The sequence below is a fragment of the Megalops cyprinoides genome, chromosome 23, assembly GCF_013368585.1.
Source record: "Megalops cyprinoides isolate fMegCyp1 chromosome 23, fMegCyp1.pri, whole genome shotgun sequence".
Taxonomy (NCBI): Eukaryota; Metazoa; Chordata; class Actinopteri; order Elopiformes; family Megalopidae; genus Megalops; species Megalops cyprinoides.
The window spans coordinates 5,233,951-5,254,977 of record NC_050605.1 but is presented as its reverse complement, the minus strand read 5'-3'; the positions used below and the strand labels follow the sequence as shown (position 1 = coordinate 5,254,977).

General features: G+C 41.0%; 1 protein-coding gene across 1 annotated transcript in view; it reads right to left on the bottom strand.

The window, feature by feature from the left end:
• Nucleotides 1–21,027, bottom strand: part of col7a1l (collagen type VII alpha 1-like) — an 84,592-nt gene that overhangs the window by 16,630 nt on the left and 46,935 nt on the right. The window contains exons 64-94 of the mRNA XM_036518401.1: nucleotides 20,943–21,005; nucleotides 20,654–20,671; nucleotides 20,532–20,567; nucleotides 20,358–20,396; nucleotides 20,219–20,254; nucleotides 19,984–20,118; nucleotides 18,935–19,048; nucleotides 17,540–17,644; nucleotides 16,649–16,693; nucleotides 11,357–11,431; nucleotides 10,074–10,127; nucleotides 9,881–9,922; nucleotides 9,244–9,546; nucleotides 8,922–8,957; nucleotides 8,239–8,265; nucleotides 7,986–8,045; nucleotides 7,214–7,339; nucleotides 5,960–6,031; nucleotides 5,812–5,847; nucleotides 5,558–5,617; nucleotides 5,331–5,375; nucleotides 4,594–4,629; nucleotides 3,473–3,508; nucleotides 3,340–3,396; nucleotides 2,970–3,041; nucleotides 2,709–2,780; nucleotides 2,558–2,593; nucleotides 2,006–2,086; nucleotides 1,790–1,843; nucleotides 1,470–1,523; nucleotides 1,013–1,075 (exon numbers count right to left, since the gene is read on the bottom strand). Of these exons, the coding sequence (XP_036374294.1) occupies nucleotides 1,013–1,075; nucleotides 1,470–1,523; nucleotides 1,790–1,843; nucleotides 2,006–2,086; nucleotides 2,558–2,593; nucleotides 2,709–2,780; nucleotides 2,970–3,041; nucleotides 3,340–3,396; nucleotides 3,473–3,508; nucleotides 4,594–4,629; nucleotides 5,331–5,375; nucleotides 5,558–5,617; nucleotides 5,812–5,847; nucleotides 5,960–6,031; nucleotides 7,214–7,339; nucleotides 7,986–8,045; nucleotides 8,239–8,265; nucleotides 8,922–8,957; nucleotides 9,244–9,546; nucleotides 9,881–9,922; nucleotides 10,074–10,127; nucleotides 11,357–11,431; nucleotides 16,649–16,693; nucleotides 17,540–17,644; nucleotides 18,935–19,048; nucleotides 19,984–20,118; nucleotides 20,219–20,254; nucleotides 20,358–20,396; nucleotides 20,532–20,567; nucleotides 20,654–20,671; nucleotides 20,943–21,005 (2,088 nt within the window). The remainder of the gene's footprint in view (nucleotides 1–1,012; nucleotides 1,076–1,469; nucleotides 1,524–1,789; nucleotides 1,844–2,005; nucleotides 2,087–2,557; nucleotides 2,594–2,708; nucleotides 2,781–2,969; nucleotides 3,042–3,339; nucleotides 3,397–3,472; nucleotides 3,509–4,593; nucleotides 4,630–5,330; nucleotides 5,376–5,557; nucleotides 5,618–5,811; nucleotides 5,848–5,959; nucleotides 6,032–7,213; nucleotides 7,340–7,985; nucleotides 8,046–8,238; nucleotides 8,266–8,921; nucleotides 8,958–9,243; nucleotides 9,547–9,880; nucleotides 9,923–10,073; nucleotides 10,128–11,356; nucleotides 11,432–16,648; nucleotides 16,694–17,539; nucleotides 17,645–18,934; nucleotides 19,049–19,983; nucleotides 20,119–20,218; nucleotides 20,255–20,357; nucleotides 20,397–20,531; nucleotides 20,568–20,653; nucleotides 20,672–20,942; nucleotides 21,006–21,027) is intronic.

Sequence of the window (21,027 nt, the reverse complement as noted above, 5' to 3'; positions counted from 1 at the left end):
CAAAGGATTGGGAAAAAATGGTTTGTTAGTACTGGTGACCAGGTGTTTTCAAAATGACCAATGTATAGAGAACACTGTGAGAATACTTACCAGTAAAGATAAAAAACAGCAATGTTTCAGATCAGGCTTGCATATATTGATCTAAAATTTATTTTGGTCTTTATATGTCCTTTGAGGAAGAGCCCGTTGCCATCTGAAATGTCATTAATGGGAATCCAATATCTTCTTGGTGCAGCTGAGCTCAGTAAAACAAAATGGTAATGGGATTTCCCCAACAAGATTGCTCACAAACTCCTCCAAAGGTTACATGCTTCTTTCATTGAGTTAGATTTTGAAATATATGGTAATTATTCTAAAACCAAAGAGCAAAATTTACATGGATATAAAAAGAATACGGCAGATTCATTTATAACAGGGTTTGTCCATGGGAATAACCAATGGCATATCTGTTATTATTTGTGCAGCTATAGTGATGGATGCTGATTTATGACGAGGCTAAAGGAAAACATTATCACACAAATGGCACGGGTCAATATAAGGAACCGGCTCCCACGGGAGAGCCGCTGTTTGATTAATGAATGCCCAAAGTGCATAAAGCTGACAGTATGTGGAGGGAGGGTGGAGGCAACCACCGGAAGCGGTGATCTGAAAAAGAACCTGTCTCACTCTGACTCTCTTTGCAAGTGTGCAAGTGAAGAGTGGGGAATGAAATCGGAAATACACAGGACCTTTTTCAGATATATACACACACACACACACACACACACACACATACACATACAGTACCCCTCGCTTTCTGATGACAATATCTGATGATGATTCTGATGCATTTTGGGGTACCCCTCTCTCATGCTGATAATGATGTGGTGTAACTGTTGGGGTAACTGTTTTTTGGGTATGCCTGGCCCCTGATGATAATGAAATGGTCTCTGTTGATGATGACAATGATGAGGTGTTTGGGGATAACCACTCTCTCCTCATGATAAAGTTGTGGTGTTTGAGAAGGTCTCACCTTCAGGCCTGGGAGCCCATTGAGGCCTGGGATGCCGGGGGTCCCAGGTAACCCTGGTTCACCCTGTTTGAATGAGACAGCTGATGACCATCACTCTTTTCACAACAGGGCAACAAAAATACCAGGACTGAACTTCTGTATTCAGTGGGAATTAGAACATAGATATTGGGAACAGGAACAAGAACTTGGTTTGGACCTAGAACTGGAAATGACTGAGTGAATTAAAGCAGATATTGTTAAAATGTGATTAGAATGAAGACAACACGGCCAGAAAATGCATGCAAATGGATATTACAATAAAAGTGTATCAATGGAGATTATTCTAAGAGGGAACTTAATTTAACAACACACACATAGTAGGGACAGACACAATGCCAAGACACTGCCTGATACACTAAAGTATGACAACAGCTACTGCTGCTGATGTATTTGACCAAGGTCTCGGTGTTCTCTTTACCTTTTCCCCATCCATCCCTGTGCTTCCCATGCGTCCTGGAAGACCACGGAAACCCTGCACAGACACACATGTAACTCAGGGTAATGCGTTGGTATGTGAGTGACGTCACATAAAACAGCATGGTGACCCCTCTGTTAAGTGCATCCCTCTTCCATTTAAACCAGTTTTCACGTAAGGCCCATCCATATAATCTGCTTTAGAACAGACAAGCACAGCCGGAGGGCTTTCTCTAATTATGAAACCAACAGCTAATTTGTGCCTATCAGATGTGTGAATGATCTGGAGTCTGCAGGTGAAAGCAGCAATTATCACAGTCTCACCTTTTCTCCCTTCTCCCCTGTGTCACCTGGTAAACCCGGCTCCCCTGGGTCACCCTGGAGACGAATGTGAGAGGCCGTGACATTTTCCAATGAGTGTAGCAACTTTGGCTGATACATAGTACTCCAATAAGAGAGTAACAGAAAAGGGCAGAGTAATAAGAAGAAAACATCTGATGTACCTTTTACCAGAGCTCTAAATATCAAGCCATGACGCACCTGGTCTCCTTTCTGCCCCTGCATGCCCCTCTCTCCCTTAGAGCCCTTGACTCCGTCCAATCCATCATCACCATTGCGACCCTGTGAGAAACACAGGCCAATCACAACCAGGTTGAGAACATACCACTTTTTCTCATCTCATCACACCGAGATGAACAGGCAGGGCCTTGGCTACACCATTATGCCTCATATTTCTTATTCAGTTCTTCTCTAATATTTGTTATCATTTCTGCATTTTGTTTAAAGGAGTCCGGGAAAGACTGGAGCCTCACAGATTCATTACAGTGCTGTTTCAGATGTCAAGAGGACAGAAACACAATAAAACTAAAACATTTTTAATAGGATGTACCAAGGGTCTACTGTGTTTTTGAGGGTTACTTTTATGTTATAAATCATTTGTTTCGAAGTTTGCCTGTATGGTGGACCAATACAGGAAACAGTGAATGAGGTTTACAATTTCTATCTGGAGAGGAAAGTACTGAGGTTTATGCATCCTATAAATTTTAAATAATTTATGAAAGTCTTATTGTGAGAGGAGGATCTGACACCTACCACTTCTCCATTGTCACCACTCTCCCCAGGTTCCCCCTGTAAGCATACATAGTGAAGTCAGCATCACAAAAGGAAAGTAACCATCAGAATCACCTCCGGCTTTGAGAGCATTTCATCTCTGATGTTCGTTTATTTGTTTCCTCTGTCTTACCTTCTGGCCCACTGGGCCCCGGGCCCCGAATGGCCCCATGGCGCCTTTGGCCCCCGGCTCTCCTTTGAGCCCCTTTGAGATGAAAAAACACAGAACTGCACCTGCAACTACTTCCGTTTTAAGAGTGTGGTCTCTCTTCATAAGGGTCTGGCAAAATATCTTCAAATGCCTGCACTTAAGCTGAGTGAAACAGTTCAGTACAGAGTGGTTATTCAAAGTATCAGCTACAACCAGGGACAAAACATATTAATGGAAAATTACCTTCACTCCAGGAGGCCCATCTTCCCCCTTCTCTCCTTTATCTCCATCAAAGCCTGGGGGGCCTCTGTCACCCTGAGAAACATGTGACAGTAAATAGACCCTCTCACTGAAAAAACGCATAATGCCAGTAAAAGAGTCTTCAACAGAAAAGCACATTCAAAGGACTAGCCCTTCTTTTTAAAAAAAGACTCAAGTCCAAAAAAAGCATCACTTTGAGAATGTAACAACTCCCTCCCAGACTATCTGACAGGAAACATATCATGACTTTTTGAGAAGCTGAGACTAAAAGGAAGGTCATTTTCAGACCCGTTTCTTGGGGACAGAACAGAGTTCGGTAGACTGAGGGTGAAAATCGGATGTGGGCTCTCACCGATTCACCCTTGTTGCCTTTGTACCCAGGAGGCCCCGGGACACTGAGCAAACTCCCCTAGTGTGAAAGTGAAAAGGGTGTCAAACCACTGGATAAATGTGAGACAGTGGCCTCTCAGGCATTCGGTCCTTACCCTTTCCCCTTTGAATCCTACCAGGCCCCTGTCACCCTGTGAGGAGAGAGAGAGGGGGAGAGAGAGGTCTTAAAGAGACGAGCTCCACAAATGAGCGTGCCAGTAGGCACGGGACACTCCTGTGGTCGTTTAATGTCACTGCATGAGCATGGGTCTGTGCCATCTCAAAATTGCATTGTCAGTTTTTATGATCGTCCAAAGTCACTCAGTGAGTGAGGCCCACTATTCAAGCTGACAAATGATGCTGGAAGGTTTAAAACTCAAAATTAATTTCTATGGAAAAGTCACTGGTTTTCTGAGGAAAACAAAGATATTTATAAATGGGAGGGATATTTATAAAACCGAGGGAAAACACTTGTCATGCACATGCCACAAAATGAACTCATACTGTTAATTTCAAGAAATGTGTCCAACCAGAAATGTTCCCTGGGTTTATTACTGTTTTTCAGAGACAGTGCCTTGAGTGACCTTAGATCAGGCACCTATGAAATCTTCATTTGAACTTCAATAATAAGGCCCCAGACTCCTGGCTGGTTTTACACTGAACCCAAAACCTTTGTTAAAGCTCCTGGATTTGACAGTGTGAACACACATCATACAGTAAGAAAGAAGACACGTACATTAATTAAGAATAAAAGAAACTGTTGTTGTCTTTTCTTTCAGCTTTTGAAACACCCAAAGTCTTCTTCCATATTCTTTTCTTTATCTATGTACCCAGAAGTTAGGCCTGACAGGTAGTGGCCAGACAGCTTCCTAGAGTTTTATCGATCTTGCTGAAGCGCCTCATCTCATTTTGGCAACACAATAACCCATGGCAGTCGGAAGCTGACATGTTGGAGCGGGTTGAAAGAGAGCAGTTTGAGGAGCGAGGGCAAGGGAGGTGACAGCTGCGAGGAGAGGTGGAGAGAAGCTTCTGGAAACGTGCGTCAGAGTTCCACTATAACCCCCATCAAAGAGGACAGAGAGGCTTGAAGCTCGGCTGAAGTGGCGTAGAACCGGCACGTGGGTATGAAAATTTTAAACCGCGGTCGGCCCCGCTCGCAGTACACCACCACTCAAACTGCCAATTCTCTCCCCACATCAAGACAATGACCCTGGACCTGAGGAGGAGGCGCACTCACCTTCTCTCCCTTGGTGCCTGGGAGTCCTTGGGGACCCTTAGATCAAAAGCAGAAGAGAACAATAGAATCACAACACAATGCAATGTGCAGTGTCTTACACAGTATACACCACTGTATAAGAGACATGCATTATACTGTGCCACAGAAAATATATGTTCCACTATGTAGCGAAGGGCGAAAGCAGTCACCCCACCCGGCCTTGAACCCAGGTCTATGGGGTACCAACCATGCGACTTTGACCGCGATGCCAAAGAGCCAGGCTTGTTGGTATGGCAGTCAGAGCGCATACTCAACCGTAGTGACGGCAGTCCGTCACACACTACTTTGTACTTATCTATGTATGAATTTTCGTTATTTGTTTTTAAGTTTGGGGAACTGTACCCCTTCCACTTTTGGTACATACAGTACATTATCTCATAAGCCTCCCCATAAACACATTACAGACTGAAGTGAATGTAAGTGAGAGACTTGTTCCTTGTAGACATTATACATTGTACATTATATTTGACTGTCACCATGTGATCACATGACTCTATTTTCCATACAGTGCCCTCAGTATTTTTCCATACTCCCCAATAGGAACAAAAAGCATAATATAACAGGAAGAAATACACATTATGCAATTTCTGCATGATTTAAAATTTGCTTTAATCTTAGTAGTACTGCACAGACAGTCATTATTCTCAAATAACGAATTTTATTCAAGAAAACATAAGTATGCATGTGATGTGACTCACTATATCCCCAGGCTGTCCTTTTGCTCCTGTAAGTCCCTTTTCACCCTGTATTGATGGGAAAAAAACATTGAAACCACCAGACTGATTAGAATTATACAGTCAAACACTAGCACAGTATTTTGTACCCTGGTTTGAATGGCAGATAAACCATTTTTCAGTATATTCCTTCACAATCCTACAATTTCCCCATTTCCTACAGCCGAGCCACATTCCCCAAGAAATCTCACCCTACGTCCTGGGATCCCAGCCACGCCCCTGTCACCTGGTTCCCCCGGGATACTGTCCCCCTGGTGATCACATGAAAGGCTGGTCAGCATTGCCCTAGCAGAATGTGGTATATGGTCTTTCACAATCCCTCTGGATTCTGTAATAACAGGCTGCTTAAGTGTTCTCTACAGCATCAGAGTCATAATGAGAGACTTCATGTAGAGATTTATGATGTGTTACCCAGTGATTACTCATTGTGAAAAGACTGCCTTACCTTGTCACCTTTCGCTCCAGGTGGTCCGGGAGGACCCTGTGAGAAATGAAAACCACAGAGGTGAAGCATGCGACACTTATCTCAAACACACACACAAACACACACACACATGATTAACGAAGATGACGACGGTGAGGGAAAATCTTACCTGTTTTCCTGGGGCACCACGTGCACCCGGAGCTCCAGGCGACCCATTCTTCCCTCTCTTCCCCCGATCACCCTGGCGAGTGAGAGGAAGAGAGAGGGAGAGTGGGAGAGAGATAAAACGTAATAAGAAAAAAAGCTTTGGGACGCTCCAGCTGATCACCTAGTGAGAGGATTGGACTTTGTGTGATGACATGTGATGCTCTAACTGTGTCAGCAGTCTCTTCTATTGTACATCACGTGTGAGTAAACCATTGAATTGACTTGAATATGGCATGTATGTCAGGATCCTCAGCTATTAAGCACACTAAAGTGTTGCACTTTAAAGAGCATCTCATGCTGTTTACACTCAGGGTGAATGGGAGGGTGCTCTGTCAACTGTTCATTCTTCCCCAGCATGTGTGAGGGACGGACTCATGAAATTTAAATTCGCCCCTTGCCTCTACCTGTCCAAGGCAAAACTCTTAAACCTATCCAGCGTTCTTCCTGTGACAGATGCAAGTAGAGCTCTGTACCCCAAGCTCACACGTCTTGGTGATGCCCCAAACTCAATTCTTGCAGAGCAACACCATGACTGCTCAAAACACTGATATCTCTATTCCATGGTCAAAATCACAATAAGGCCTAATAGGTTTATCACACAGCAGCACCAACAGTCCACCGTGCTCTGAACCCCTCCCTCTCCTTTAGATTTTAATTTCATTTTCTTTATTTTATTTCTGTCTCACTTTTCTCATTTCCCCCTTCTTTCCTTTCTCCCTCATATTTAAAGTTTGAATAGTTTTACTTTGAATGTGACACACCGAATCTGATAAAATCCAATAAGCAGACAGAAAAAAGAATATCTAATACAATGGAGATATTGCAAAGTGGGAGTCAGAATCTGATGTCATAACAGCAGCATGTTTTGCAGAATGCGTGAGAACATGTATATTACATTGTAATTCTGTTATGACTGATTTTCAAGGGAGACTTTGGGTAAGAGTTAGGGTTAGGGTTATTCACTGATTTAGAACAGCTTGTAAACAGTGCTATGATACCAATGTCATGTCAATGAAACATAGATGCAAGGATATTATTCACTCAATTTAAGTGTTCTTGGAATCTAACCTGACTTAATAGCCAGGCTTTGAACTTATAGTGCAATCTAACATATGGCAGAGGGATTTATTGGGTGGCAATAAACACCAGGAATGACTGAATATATCCTTGTTTGTTTACAGGCCTTGTTTGAGCACACTCAGTTGGTCTCACTCACTTCTGTCCCAGGTTCCCCTGGGTCGCCGGGTTGACCCCTCTGGCCCTGGGATCCTGGAATCCCAGGGTTGCCACGGATGCCCTGGATGCCCTGAGCACCTGGCGGTCCTGGTTCCCCGGGCTCCCCCTGTCCCAGCAGACAGACAGGCACACAGGTGGACAGACAGATGCCTTTAGAAATGCACTGACTTCAGAGAAATCTGACTCCTTTATCATTCTCCTCTCATCTCATTTGACATGGCTTGACAAAGATATCCAGTACATTTCGGACTCTTATTCCCCTTTATCAGAAACAAGTTAATAAATGATGAAGGTACCTCACAAAGAGCATCAATACCTGTTTTAATCAAAGCCTAAGAAGACTTCTGAAGACTTCCTTATAACTTTTTAGTGATTATATAGTTCCAGACGAGGTATAGAGTAAAGTCTTCACTGTAGAGTGTGAAATCATGTCATGTTTAGACTTTACTGTAGATTATTTGATAATTATTTAATTGCGTTTTGTGTTCACTAGAGAGAACAATAAGGTAGTCTAGTGGAATCTTGTGCAACATGATGTTAGTTCAATATACTGGTGAATATGAGACACGAGTCTGTTTTAGTCTTCATTGTAGAGTATGGAGTGTCAGTCATATTTTAGTCTTTGTTGTCGAGTATGAGACATTAATCACGATTTAGTCTTCACTGTAGAGTATGGGGTGTTAGTCATGTTTTAGTCTTCAGTGAAGACTATGAGGTGTTAGTCTTCTGCTGTGTGAATAGGAGAAATGTACCTTCTGTCCTGGGGGGCCAGCTTGTCCAACAGGGCCTCGGTGTCCAATACCTGGCTCCCCCTTGGAACACGAGCACAATGGTAACACCAAATACACCACACATCAAACAAATCATCACAATACCAATTCCAACCACTACTCATTTATGTCACATTTTTAGACAAATTTACAAACAAAGTTTACAAATAAAATTACAATTAAATTGGTGGAATTAATTACAACTCAGAATGCAGTGATGGATAAAAACAATTACCTTTTGTCCCTTTTCTCCAATTTCTCCCTTAATTAAAAAAAGAATAAATTATTTATTATTTAGCATACAGTACAGTAGGATTCTTAATGAAATCTTCACCACGTACAAAGTAACAGAAGTGACGCTGACAAAGTCAACTGAGTGCTTGAAGCTATCTTTTGTATCAATGCAAAAAAAAAAAAAAAGAACAAAAAAAACCCCACAAAACTGAAAGAATAATTAATATCTACATTAAGCCCATCAGTCATGGCTGGGTAAAAATAGAACGCTGCAGACTTCAAAGGCCGAGACGGGAACAAAGCATAGAATTCTTCATGAGTTCCACTTTGTTGAGTGGCAGAAGCAATTTCCCAACATTCTGGATGATGATGTGTGATTTTGGGGGGTCGGGTTTGGGCGGGGGAGAGGAACACAGGAGCAGGTTATTGATGGGATGTCGGGAGATGTGGAATTGAGATTACTAACAGAAAGGTTCTGTGTACCTTTGAAAAGCCTGTAAACCATGACTCAGAGTTGTGTGAAGTCTCATAAATCAGCTGAGAGGAATGACAGGGACGGAGTTTCCGCACTGGTAAAATTATATCGAAATTTGTTCCGCGGATCGTTTTTAGATGAAGACAACCCAACCTTTTCGCAGAATGACATACTATGCTAAATCAACAAACAACATGAACGACACACACCTTTTCTCCAGGTAACCCATTTTCTCCGGGGGCGCCCTTTCAAAACAACAAACAACGAAGATAAAGACAGACAGACACCCATAAACACACATAATTCTGTGGTCTTAAGTCTGTGGATTTATACGCGCTTTGTCTGGATGTGGGATGTGTATTTTATTTAAAAGGTTACATTTTGAACATAATAGGTATTTCACAATAGTTCTCACTTTTACGTGTATTCAAACTTGAGGACAGGGTCTGACATCCTTACCTTTAAATAGTCATACTCTGTCCCTGCGTGTGTCCTTGTGCCTGTCTCCCTCTCCCTCTCAAACTCCTCCCACTCCCTCTCCATCTCCAGGTCCTCTTCCCTCTCTCTTTCCATCTGTCTCTCTCTCTCCCATGCCTCCCTCTCTCTCTCCAGTTCGATCCTCTCTCTCTCCATCTCCAGCCTGTATCTCTCTCTCTCCATCTCTAGCCTGTCTCTCTCTCTCTCTGCTTCCAGCTCTGTCTCTCTCTCCATCTCTAGCCGTTCTCTCTCTCTTTCTGCTTCCAGCCCTGTCTCTTTCTCCATCTCCAATCTGTCACTCTCTCTTTCTTCCTCCAGCTCTGTCTCTGTCTCGTGTTCCAGCTCTGTCTCTCTCTCTGTCTCTGTCGTGTCCTCCTCCCTGTCCTCATCTGTCTCTCTCTCCTGCTCTGCCTCTGTGTCCTCTATCAGTATCTCACTCTCCATCTCCATCTCTGTCTCTTTCTCAGTCTGTGTCCCTGCCCCACTGGCCGTTTCCATCTCTGTCTGCATCTCATGTCCAGGCTGTCCGTGCTGTGGTTCAGGGTCCTTGTTCCGTTGTTTCTTTTTCTACAACCAAAGCCAACATAAGCGTATTGTGAAAGTACAGCATTGACATGGTCTGTATTCATTATTGCGGAGGGCTTGTCATTTATTATGGTCATTGAGGTCCTCACAGGACAGGCAGACTTACATTCAGCTTCTTCCGTCCTCCATGACCAGCACCAGACTGTGACTTTAAATGTAAACAAAAACGAAATAGCAAAGTTATGTTTACGCATTGTTTTCCAAAACTTAGCCACCTTCGTACCCTAATTTGCTCTTGCAGCAAATTATTTGCGAGCGGCATGCGAGAGGGACATAAAAAAGATTTAAAGACTATTTACTTTTTTCCTGCGCTGGTAGCGATGCTTTCCACCTGGTGCTCCTGGCATGTAGGCCTGAAACAGTCAGGGAAGCATCTCAATATCCTATTTCAGAAGGAAAAACCCTCTCTACAGTGTAGAATTCCATTCCCAGAGCCTCCCTGTGTATGCTTTTAACATGGCAAATCCCCAAGTATAATTAGGTATTCACTGATCTTCAGTCCAAATAAACCATTTACAAAGATTTGCTGTCTAAAACCCACATCAGGTCAAAAATAGGTAAGAAGAAATATTACCTAACATTAATTTATTGTCTTCCTAATCAAATGGATTTGTTCACAGATAAGTTATTCTTTTTCTAACACATTCTTTGTGGTAATGTCCTTTAAAAGAGGATATACTTGTTTAGTTGATTGATTCATTGAATGATTAGCTTATTCATAACACAGGTGGAATTATGTAGTTCTAAATGATGAAAAGTGTGGACACCTAGTAACTGAGTCATCTTCCTGCTCAAAGCAAAAAGTTAAGAAGTAAAGAAACTTGCAATGAATCTTATTTTAAGATCAGTTTAAACACAATATATTGAAAAATCATACATGTAATGTTTTCACCAACTTTTGATCAAGAAACTGACCTCAGTCAAAACCATATATACATACAGAGGGAAGCAGTATTCGAAAGGGAGAAGATGGGTCACTTAGAGAAGTATTATGTCAGTTTTTTATGTTTTATGACTGGATAATACCTTACTACCATTTAGTGGGTGATTCATTCCTTTCAAATTCCATCAAACAGCAAAGATAGCAGATTTAGTCACTGTGATGGAACCACTGTTACAAAATGCGATCCTATCATGGGTAAGCCAAGCCCTGAGGTTAAACCATGGATATATAACTTATGTTGTAGAAGGGAAAACATAACTCCAAACCGAGATGCCAGTATCTTACACCGGTATATCTGACTGCTAGGCAGGGCAACACTAATTTAATTTAAGGACAGGTTCTAACTGAAGCAAGAAGGCTTTTTATTAACAAAACTGAATGTTTTATACTGTAGTGAAACATTGACCAGCATTCAAATGAAAGTAACTTAATAATATAATAGCCGTGTTGAACAGCATAATTTTAAACCACCTCCATGGTGTAGGTTGCTCTGAGGATTCTGCCGTGCTGCTTTCATTTCACAGGATTAAACACGGTGCTATGTTTTCAGAGAGGGAGAAGCTGAGGGCTCATCCACTGAGAGCTTCTGGATTTTTGTACCTTTCAGCAATGTAAGGAAGGCAGAGGATCTTCACTTACCACGTACTCTGGCCAGGGGGCGCTCCTCCTCTCTCGACCATGTGTCCTCACCGCTATGGCGCTGGCCTTTCTCCCCTGCTCATTTCCAAATAGTTCAAAGGTCATCCAACCTATTCGCCTGCACTAACCATAATGTCCAACCATGTGTTGTGTCAATGTGACATGTGACAGAAACGCATCTTTACTGAAGTAATGTAATGTCACTAAGCGTTTGCAGGGGCCCTCAAAAGTCCCCTAGGAATAGATTTCTCTCTAAACTGGCTTTGATGGTTCCTGGTGGCAGCACCTGGGTCCACATTTAAAGGTGAACTGATATTCCCACTCATCCCTTCTCTCAAACTTGTGCAGCTTCTCCCATTCAGAGAATCATTTCACAAACCCATTTACATTCATATGGCTTGACTCACAGCCAGCTTGCATTGTGTTTGCACCAAAAGATGTGGAGAGTGATATTTTCCCATGATTCAATGTTTCCTAGAGCCAAAAATATGATGGTGGGAATTATCTGACTTATTCAGTGTAAGGCGTACAAATGCAATTGAAGTTATACATACAGTGATTAAAAGAGTAGAAATAATCCTCAGACAGAATGAACCTGATAGATTGTATTATACTTCCATTATTACAAATGTTATTAAAGGAAATTAATTTCAGGTTACTGCTAGCAATGACTGGGTGTCCAGTGACTAATTCAGCTTTTCAGATCTTCAACAGTCATGAGAGAGTGAAAAAAGACACTTAGACATGTATAAGAAAAAGATCATATTTACTCTTTTTCATGCACAGAGAGGTTAAATACAAAAAGGGTTTCATTTCACCAGTGAAAACAGGTCATAAAATATCCATACAATGATACATGTTCTGAATGATACGTATTTAGAAACATTTTTAGAAACTTTTTTATTTAATATAGAAAAAAACAGTTCAATATAGATAGTAAACAATATACAATATATTTTCCACCAAATTTTAATAAATTAGGTCAATATCCAGTTCACTATGGATCATCATTGATAAAGAATATTAATAATCACATGGGGATCTTAAGGTGAAAAGATCAACCATTGTTCAATACTAGATTCTTGGGAGATGATGGTAGTGAAAGATATCGATACAGTTTTCTGGAGCGATAATGACAGTTGTCTGTTTAGCAGTTCATTTCTTTTGATGAATAAATTAGGATACGAAACATTAAAGTTGTCCCTTTCTGATTTTTCAAATAGTTATCCCAACAGCTGGGACTAGTATTTGCTGTTAGTAATTACACAATTAAGGATTTTAACTCTTTTTGCTCAGTTGTGCATAAAACACACCGTAATTTTATGAAATGTTTAGTTCTGGACTCATTTCACGTTTGTAAAGATGTATTAATAGTTCTCACAAGAGTACTTCAATAATTCAAACATGGCTCTTTCCCCGGGCAAAAAAAGGAAGTGTCTTGAGTGTGTGACATCATCAGCGTGCGACGAAAAGGAGTCCCTCCCCATGTAACACTGGTCTGGTTGGAACGGACACTCTGCTCCTCACCAGTATTAGCAAAACTTCACAGTATACAGAGACAGTTCTCAGGAACCATTAGGCTCATGCTTTTCCTACAGTTTCAATCTGGCTGGGTTAAGGACAGTCCCTGTGTTAAAAATTAAAAAGAGATTTTATTTAGTCACATTTTTTACTTCTTTCTGCCATCACATTGCTTGTACCAGATTATCAGAAGTCATACATATCAGTAATTACTTTGGGATTACTTTAAAGCATTGTGCATTCCCATATGCACACTTTATTGTTAAAGCCAGACAGAGGTCATGCACAATGCATGCTGGGATGTCCATTTTTTATGTAATTTTATGTTGATGAACGATGAATGTCATATTATGTAGTGAATTACATGTTGAATGTTGTTGTTGTCCATTTTTTGTTAATATTCTTTTTAATAAAGGTTACATTTTGGTGGTTTAGAGGTTCAGCACTGCAAAGTCACATTAGTAACTGAAGTTAAATAAAAAATGTGGTCCCGTTTACACTGGTGAAATTCTTAAAGTGATTAGCGAATGGGAAATTCTGAGATCACAGGGTGTTTAATGTTGTTAAATGCTTTGATAATTTAAAGGCAGAATTAGCTAAATTAAATCTAAGTCATCTTATCTATAAGGATGGATTTGTAAAAACAAGAAATTCAAAACCACTTTAAAAATCCAGATTAATACTAATATAATATCATTACTATAATTAAAGTAAGCTGATGAAAAATAATTTTGAGGATGTTATGATCCAAAACTTAAAAAAAACCATTTGGGAGAAAAATGTAACAGATCTAGACACTGTAAAACAGATCACACTAAATCTGTCGGTTCAGCTCAGGCCTGGAGGTGCTCTGCCAGTTTCTGCTAATCATCAAAGCACTTACATGGACCAATCATGCACCCCCTCACCCATCAGACAGCCAATGGGAGATGGCTGTTGCTGTCAGCAGGCATGCAGGAACCAAAGTGGTGAGTAGAACAGAGCAAGTGCACCCCTCCATCCAAAGACCACCCCCCCCCCCCGAATAAAGTGTCACGACTCCTACCTCCTCTGTCCCCTCCTGTGAATAGAGCAGACTCATTGTCTGGAACTCGTCCTCCTTCAAAAGAAAAGAGAGAATAAATTTCCATTCACTTCCTGCCCCTGCCCCTTACTGTAAAGTTACCATGTTATTGTGGTGTTATATTTAGCTGTAAAAGGCAACCTGGATCTTTTTGTTTGTTTCATGTGTATTTCTCTTCATTTTGACGGGACAAAATGTCAACAGCTGTTCCCCTTCATTCTCCAGATGGAGAGGTGAGGATAGAACTTTTCGCTGCATGCTCACACAGTCAGTCATGCTGCGGTAGTATTTCCAATGAAGTTATGTCCATTACATTTCATACATGCTTAATAACACAGTAATCAGCAATCAGCAAACACAAGGGAGACTAGTGTCTGTGCTGTATGTACTGCATATACTGTCTAAACTGATAAGTTGATGATAATAATGTAACTGCATAATCTGGATTCGCTTCCAATACTGTGACTGCATGAAAGATTCAGCCACACTGAGGGAGAAAGCAGAAGCATCAATGAGCTGCTCCCGGAGCTGCTGTTGTGATTTCCATGAAGCTACGAGACTAGAATGAATACCCGGCATCGCGTTACAAAGGTGAACCGAAGCAGCGAGTAAAAAAAAAAAAAATGTGGGCCGTACCTAGCTGTCAAAAAAAGTTTGGAGAATTAATTATTGCGTCCCCCCACTTAGTCAGGCAGTTTGTGCACAACGGGTGCTGAAAGTAATTTTCATCTTTTTTTTTTGATGAAATTAATTTCATCAAATTAATTTGTGCCGGAAAGTGGGCGTGATGGTCGTCATGGACGCGCGGTGGTGTCGGGGCGAGGGCGGGGGGGGGGGGGCAGCCGTGAGAGCTCATTTCCCCGTGTCAGGGTGCATCCAGGAACCCTTGCCTGGTCAAGCTCTCGTGCTGATGACTTTTTCTCCTTATGAATTTGAAACCAATTAATATCTTCTTACGCAGGGAACTAAGGCACAGCGCTAGAAGTTGTGCGGAGAGTATGACTTTGACCCCTCTCCATAGCGTGGCTTCATACCTTTATTATTAATAATCAGAAATTGTTAACACAAGTGGAGTGCCCTTTATTAATAACTGGAGACAGTGTGTGCCGAAATGAAGACCTCTTGGAGTTTCGCACTTTATTAATAATCAATGATTATGTGCAGAAATGAGCTTCATACCGTCATTGATAATTAGCAACTGCGTACGGAAATTCAGTACTCTATAGCCACCACTCTTCATCTGCTGGCTCTTCAGAAATGAGGTGGGCTTGGCTTCCCAATAACCCCCATTATTATTAGGGTTATTGAGAGAGTACAATGGGGCTCATTTCTCAGTCTTTCTACAGTGATGCCTCGTTATAACTCAACCTCTGGTAACACCCTTACTCTAGCATAAGGCAAGCTTATGCCTCCTGCATCCTCATTATATACTCTTAAAAGACACCTTGTTTACCACAGAGCTCCTGTAATGCAGTGTGGTTTTCACAGCAGTGGCATTGAGACACACAGCATTTTATTGTTTTACTACATGAATCAGTTACAGATTATATCTAACAAATTCCTTGCCATGAATGATGAAACATGTTTATGACATCATCGATGATCTAATCAAGTCCATGGCAGAGACAAGGGGATCTGAGAAATTTGTTGTGGTTGACAGATGAGAACAGCTTCACAAACTGTAAAATGATTTACAACTGTTACTTACCTCATATTCATAAATTTCTTCTTCACCCTCATAATATGATTCCCCTTCAGCCTCGGCCTCATCCTCCTTTGAAACGGAAGAATTCATGTTAAAGCTTTTCCAGTATGTCAACTTTTGGTATTCAACTATGAATATGAAAAAAATAATAATTTTGATGGTTAGTTTCTGGTAAATTTAGAATTTCTTCTTTCATGTATTTTACTAGTGTATTTCTGAAATTAATGCTATGTTTTTTTTTCTTTCAGGCATAAAAAATGGACTTATTTTTATTGTGTTTATATTATTATATGTATTAACATACAACATGAACTCAATCATCCATACACTCATCACTCACTTAATAAACATATGTTAGGAAAGTCATGCTTTTGGTAATATTTCAGACATACTCATTAGCTATCCACAAGTATAGCAGTATTTCAGATTATATTATATTATAACTAAGTTTTAGTTATTTGTTAAAATAATTAGTAGTTGATATTTAATAATTATAAATATTTAATAATATTTAATAATAAATATTTAATAATTAGTTATATACATGCCAGCATATGCCATACAATTTTTACTACATTCATTGTAGTTTTCAGTCACATACAAAGTATTTTTTCCTGAAATGTACATTTATTGTACATTTCCCATTGCTGCAACATTCTGACAACATTATATGTATGCTCCCGTAAGTCCCAGGGGACTTGCCATTCATCCCTTCTGCTTTTAATTTGCACCGAGAGCACCAGTCCGGGTTTAATTTAATTCAGATTCAATTTCGAACGGAAATTAATCTAGGGTTACAGATCAGTTATGACGAAGGAACCGAGGCCAAGAGATCTTGTCAAGCCTTTTTAATTCATGTGTTAATATGCGCAGAGTGCAGTAGCCTGCCACACACAAAGGTTATTATGATTTCAGCAGCACACGGTTAGGACACACTGAGGTGACATGCACCAGACAGCAGACTGAGGACAGCTGTGGTAGGGATGTGAACGTGGGGCTTTACCGAGTGCTGTTTCTGTCTCTTATGTCTTCCTCTGTTTCCTTTGCCCTGGTCAGGAATTTCACAGTACAACGTGTTCACAACAAGTAGGCAAGAACAATCAGAACAGTCAGGACCTCAAGATTTTAAGCAACCAGATGAGAGCTCTTTCTGCGGTGGTTTATAGTTCCAGAACAACAGGCTATGAGGTTATATCACTGGTTATATCAGGGCTATTTTGTAATTTCAGAAGAGTGTTATGCATACGTGTTTATACATGCTAACGTATATTTAGATTATACAGATCACTTTACACTTGCTATTTATTCAATTAGTTAGTTTTACATTTACACTTTTACACAGTTTTAAAATCTCTTGGTTTAATATTTTCTTCAGTAGACTTATCAGACACAGAGCAGAACAATATCAGTATAAGAGCAATATCATTTATGAAACATCGAAGAAGGTTGACAACAAGACAGGAATCTTTGCTGATAATCACAGAAAAAGAACTGTGTTTCATTGGTGGATAGAGCAGGAAAAATCAGTGAGACTGGTGGATGCACAGAGGGAACAGAAACGTTACCGCTGAAACAATGCAATAAACGCATTGCATTGTGGGATATGATGGAACCTTTGCTGGGATGAGACATTCCAATGATAAGCCAAGGATTCAACACAATAAACAACTGCCCACATTCCCAGCAAGCACCAGTAGGTGCAGGACTAAAGAATAGTAGGAAAAAGAAATAGAACCGCTCACACTACTCTAACTCTCCCTAGGGATCAAAACATTGTCTATGTGATTAGTATGCACAAAAAACCCCAACAGTGATTCTCATCTTGTTGTAAAGCATTTTATCGATACAACAAAGTGCTGTTTAGTCATGTGACTGTGATCAATCAAAGCTGTACCTTTCCCCTCTCCTTGCCCTTCTTCCTTTCCCCAGAGCCCTTCCTCAGGGAGTCCTCCTGGCTGTGTGGGAGAGTCTCCATGCCTTCTTCTAGCATATCAGAGCCCTTTCATATCACAAGACCACACAAAGAAACAAAAGGAAGGCAGTGGGAAAAGTCTGCTTTGTTGCAAATTTGCAAAGAGCCACAGATGCACCTACAGCAATATGTGTATATATAAAACTGGTTCTACACATTGAAGGCTACAGTTGGGCGTATGCAAGAGCACTGGGTAATATTAGAAGCATTTATTGAACATGTTTACATCTTGAAATTCAAGTGTCATGCGTTGATTTGATCTGAGGAATTTCATATTGGAGAATGCACAATAGCCTACACCACTCATTTCTCAAGCAAAACCAGTCAGGTGATACTCTATCCACAGAGCTGTCACTGGGACGTGATGCTACCTTGTCTGAAGACACCTTTGTGTGTGACGACTCTGTTGTCTGAAGGACGGACTTGGGTGGAGGTGTGCTGACGTAACTCTCCTCCACCTCCATTTCTTCATCGGCTTTCGGCTCCATCGGTTCCTTCTCTGATTCCACTTGGCTATGGGATTCACCAGCACTGGTGACACCCCAGAGTGGGGTCTCCTCTGTCTCCTCTTCCCTTTCACTCAGTGCACCCTTTAAATGGTGAAATTAACACAGTCAAATATACATGCACTTGTATGTATCTTGATACAGAGATAAAGCCATGAGCACAAACAGACCAGGCTGATGTTCTGAAAATAAAGGTTAAAAGTATTACTGAACAATACAGTAAATTCTGTGAAACTACAGTCCCAGTAACTAGCTGACTTAAAGTGCATTGGGAGTTGGATGAATGATTCATCAGTTGGCTGGCTTTTACACAGTCTGAGATGCTGTTCAATATAATGTTGACAGTACATTTAAGACTAACAAATATGTCATTATCTTTGTCATCTAGAGAGTACAAGAACACAGCGTGGATGTGCTTGGATTTCTATTCTGCATGTATTTGCTGACTTGTATGAGAGGAAAATGGGGTGGCAGTGTAGCATAATGGCAAGGAGCAGGACTCATAACTGAAAGGTTGCTGGTTCCATTCCCTGCTGTGGCATCGCTGTTGTACCCTTGGGCAAGGTACTTAAACCACAAGTAAATATCCAATATGCCTCAGTAAATATCCAGCTGTATAAATGGATAATATGTAAGAATTGTAACCTATGTAAGTCGCTCTGGATAAGGGCATTTGCTAAATGCCAATAATGTAATGTAAAAAGAGAAAGACATCGCAGTGTTATGTTGTTCCCGTTACCCTTTCAATCAAACTAATGTTTAAAGGGAAGTATGTGTCAGTCCTGGGGTTACGTGAACAGTCCGCTCTTACAGGTGACTGGAGGCTGCCTCCAGGTGGCTGCTCCTCTCCGTTAGCGTAGACATCCTCCTCGATTAGGTCCAGTTCCGTGAGGGGTTCGTTCGAAATCTCGTACTTCACAGAACTCTGTGAGCAAAAGCAGCCAGTTGTTCTTGGGTTTATGCCATACATATGAACATGTAAATACACATGTACACAAAAGGAGATCAGAGTTTGAATGATTCAATGTAAAATGCTATTTAAAACTGAATCTGGGAGTTGAACTAGCTGAAGCTTGTTATTGAAGGCCTCTGCTTTGACGTGACGTAATGTTTTGTATCATATAACATTAGAAACTGAATCAGATTCCCCCTTAGATGCAATATTATAAGCAGGGATTAGGTTCCTGAATGTGAGTTAGAATGCAATTTTTCACAATGAAAGGCCAGACAAATATGCTGTTAAGTCAGAAATTTATCTGACATCAATGCTGCATAAATATTTGTACATTTAAATGCACTGTAATTGTACGGTATATGCAGAAATGTTAGCAATGATAGCAAATAGAGAAATACAAGACTCAAATTGCTGTCTTCAGACAGGGAACGAGACAGCACACTTGAAGGATCAAATAAAGAAATCATCAGCTCCCCCTCATGAGTTCACAGAAAGCAACAAACTAAAATAAGAAAGAAGACAACGAGCTCAAACAAAGCCCCTTAATGAGGAAGAAATCTTTGCTGCATTTTCAAACTTTATTATCTTTATGCTGCTTTCACTTGTTCCTGTCACTCGCTTTTTCTCCCTCCAGCCTCTCTCTCCGCCTCTCTAATTGTGAAACATTATTTGGTGCAGTAAAGCAATTAACGGCAGCATTTTTATGAATGATGCGATCAGGGATTGTCTTAGACCCAACTGTCGTTAAACACCGACTGCCTCTATTCATTTCAAAGTTAAATAGTGTTACCATAGAAACTAGTGTCTGGATAAACAGCCTGCTGAACAAAGAAACAGAGCGTGGACTCTACAGTTACAGAGAGTGGACTGCACTGTGAGTGGAGCGGGGTGAGGAGCGTGCTCACTGTGTATTCGGTGATGAGGTTGGAGTCATGCTCCTTCCTGTCGCTCTTTGATCTCTTGCTGCTGGTGATCAGGTGCACCAGCTCCTCCATGCCGTCCTGCAGCAACCTGTCAATCAGAGCCTTCAGCAGGGGCAGCTGGGAAACAGAGTTTTTCATCCCATTACATTTCTGTACTCCTTTTCCGAACAAGGCTGTGAAAACTCAAAAAGGTAAGAGCAGGAAATGGAAAACTCACCCTGATGCCGTATGATTCAAATAGTGCTTCGATGTCCTGGAGTATCAAGGGGGAGGGGATATCAAATACTGGTCAAATTATTCACTCATTATGAACAATGACTCATACTTCTTCAGCAAAATAATGGGACTTTTTTCACCTTCATTTCAACAGCTTTTCCAGGCGGACCAGTATCACCCTGTAATATGAGTCAGAGAAAAAAAATACAATTTCAGACATGGTTTGACATGACTTTCTCCATAATGTGTTTCCTTTCTTTTCGAAGCAATTTAGTGGATGCATCAAGTTAACACATTTTTACGAAACAACATACCTTTTCACCTTTAGGTCCTCTTTCGCCTTTCTCTCCCTGTCAGGAAAGATGAAAAGAGCTGTTCAGTTAGCAGAGAGAAATTTTCTCTTTTCTCTTCTCTGAAAGATGGGACCATGTCTTACCTTCATACCCGGGGGACCCTGCACACATATACACAGGACAGGAGCAGACAGAGGGACATGCATTATGAATGCATGCAGGCATACCTGACACATGCATACCTAACCCCACTGACTACAATTTTTCATGCAATTAAGATTAAGATTATGATTTGCAAACTGCAGTAAGATGCAACTCTGACCGTTTCCAGAGTGATGTGTTTTTGGTGCCGGCTGGAGATGCAGACCAACAGGCAGACTTTTTATTGCACTCTCTAGGCACTTAGTAATTAGCAGAATGAGCTCCATTTACCATCGCACCAGGGGGTCCCATCGGCAGGGGAAAAGCATTTCTTAAATCCTCCAGTGTGGCGCCCTAAGATATGAGCAGATTCAAT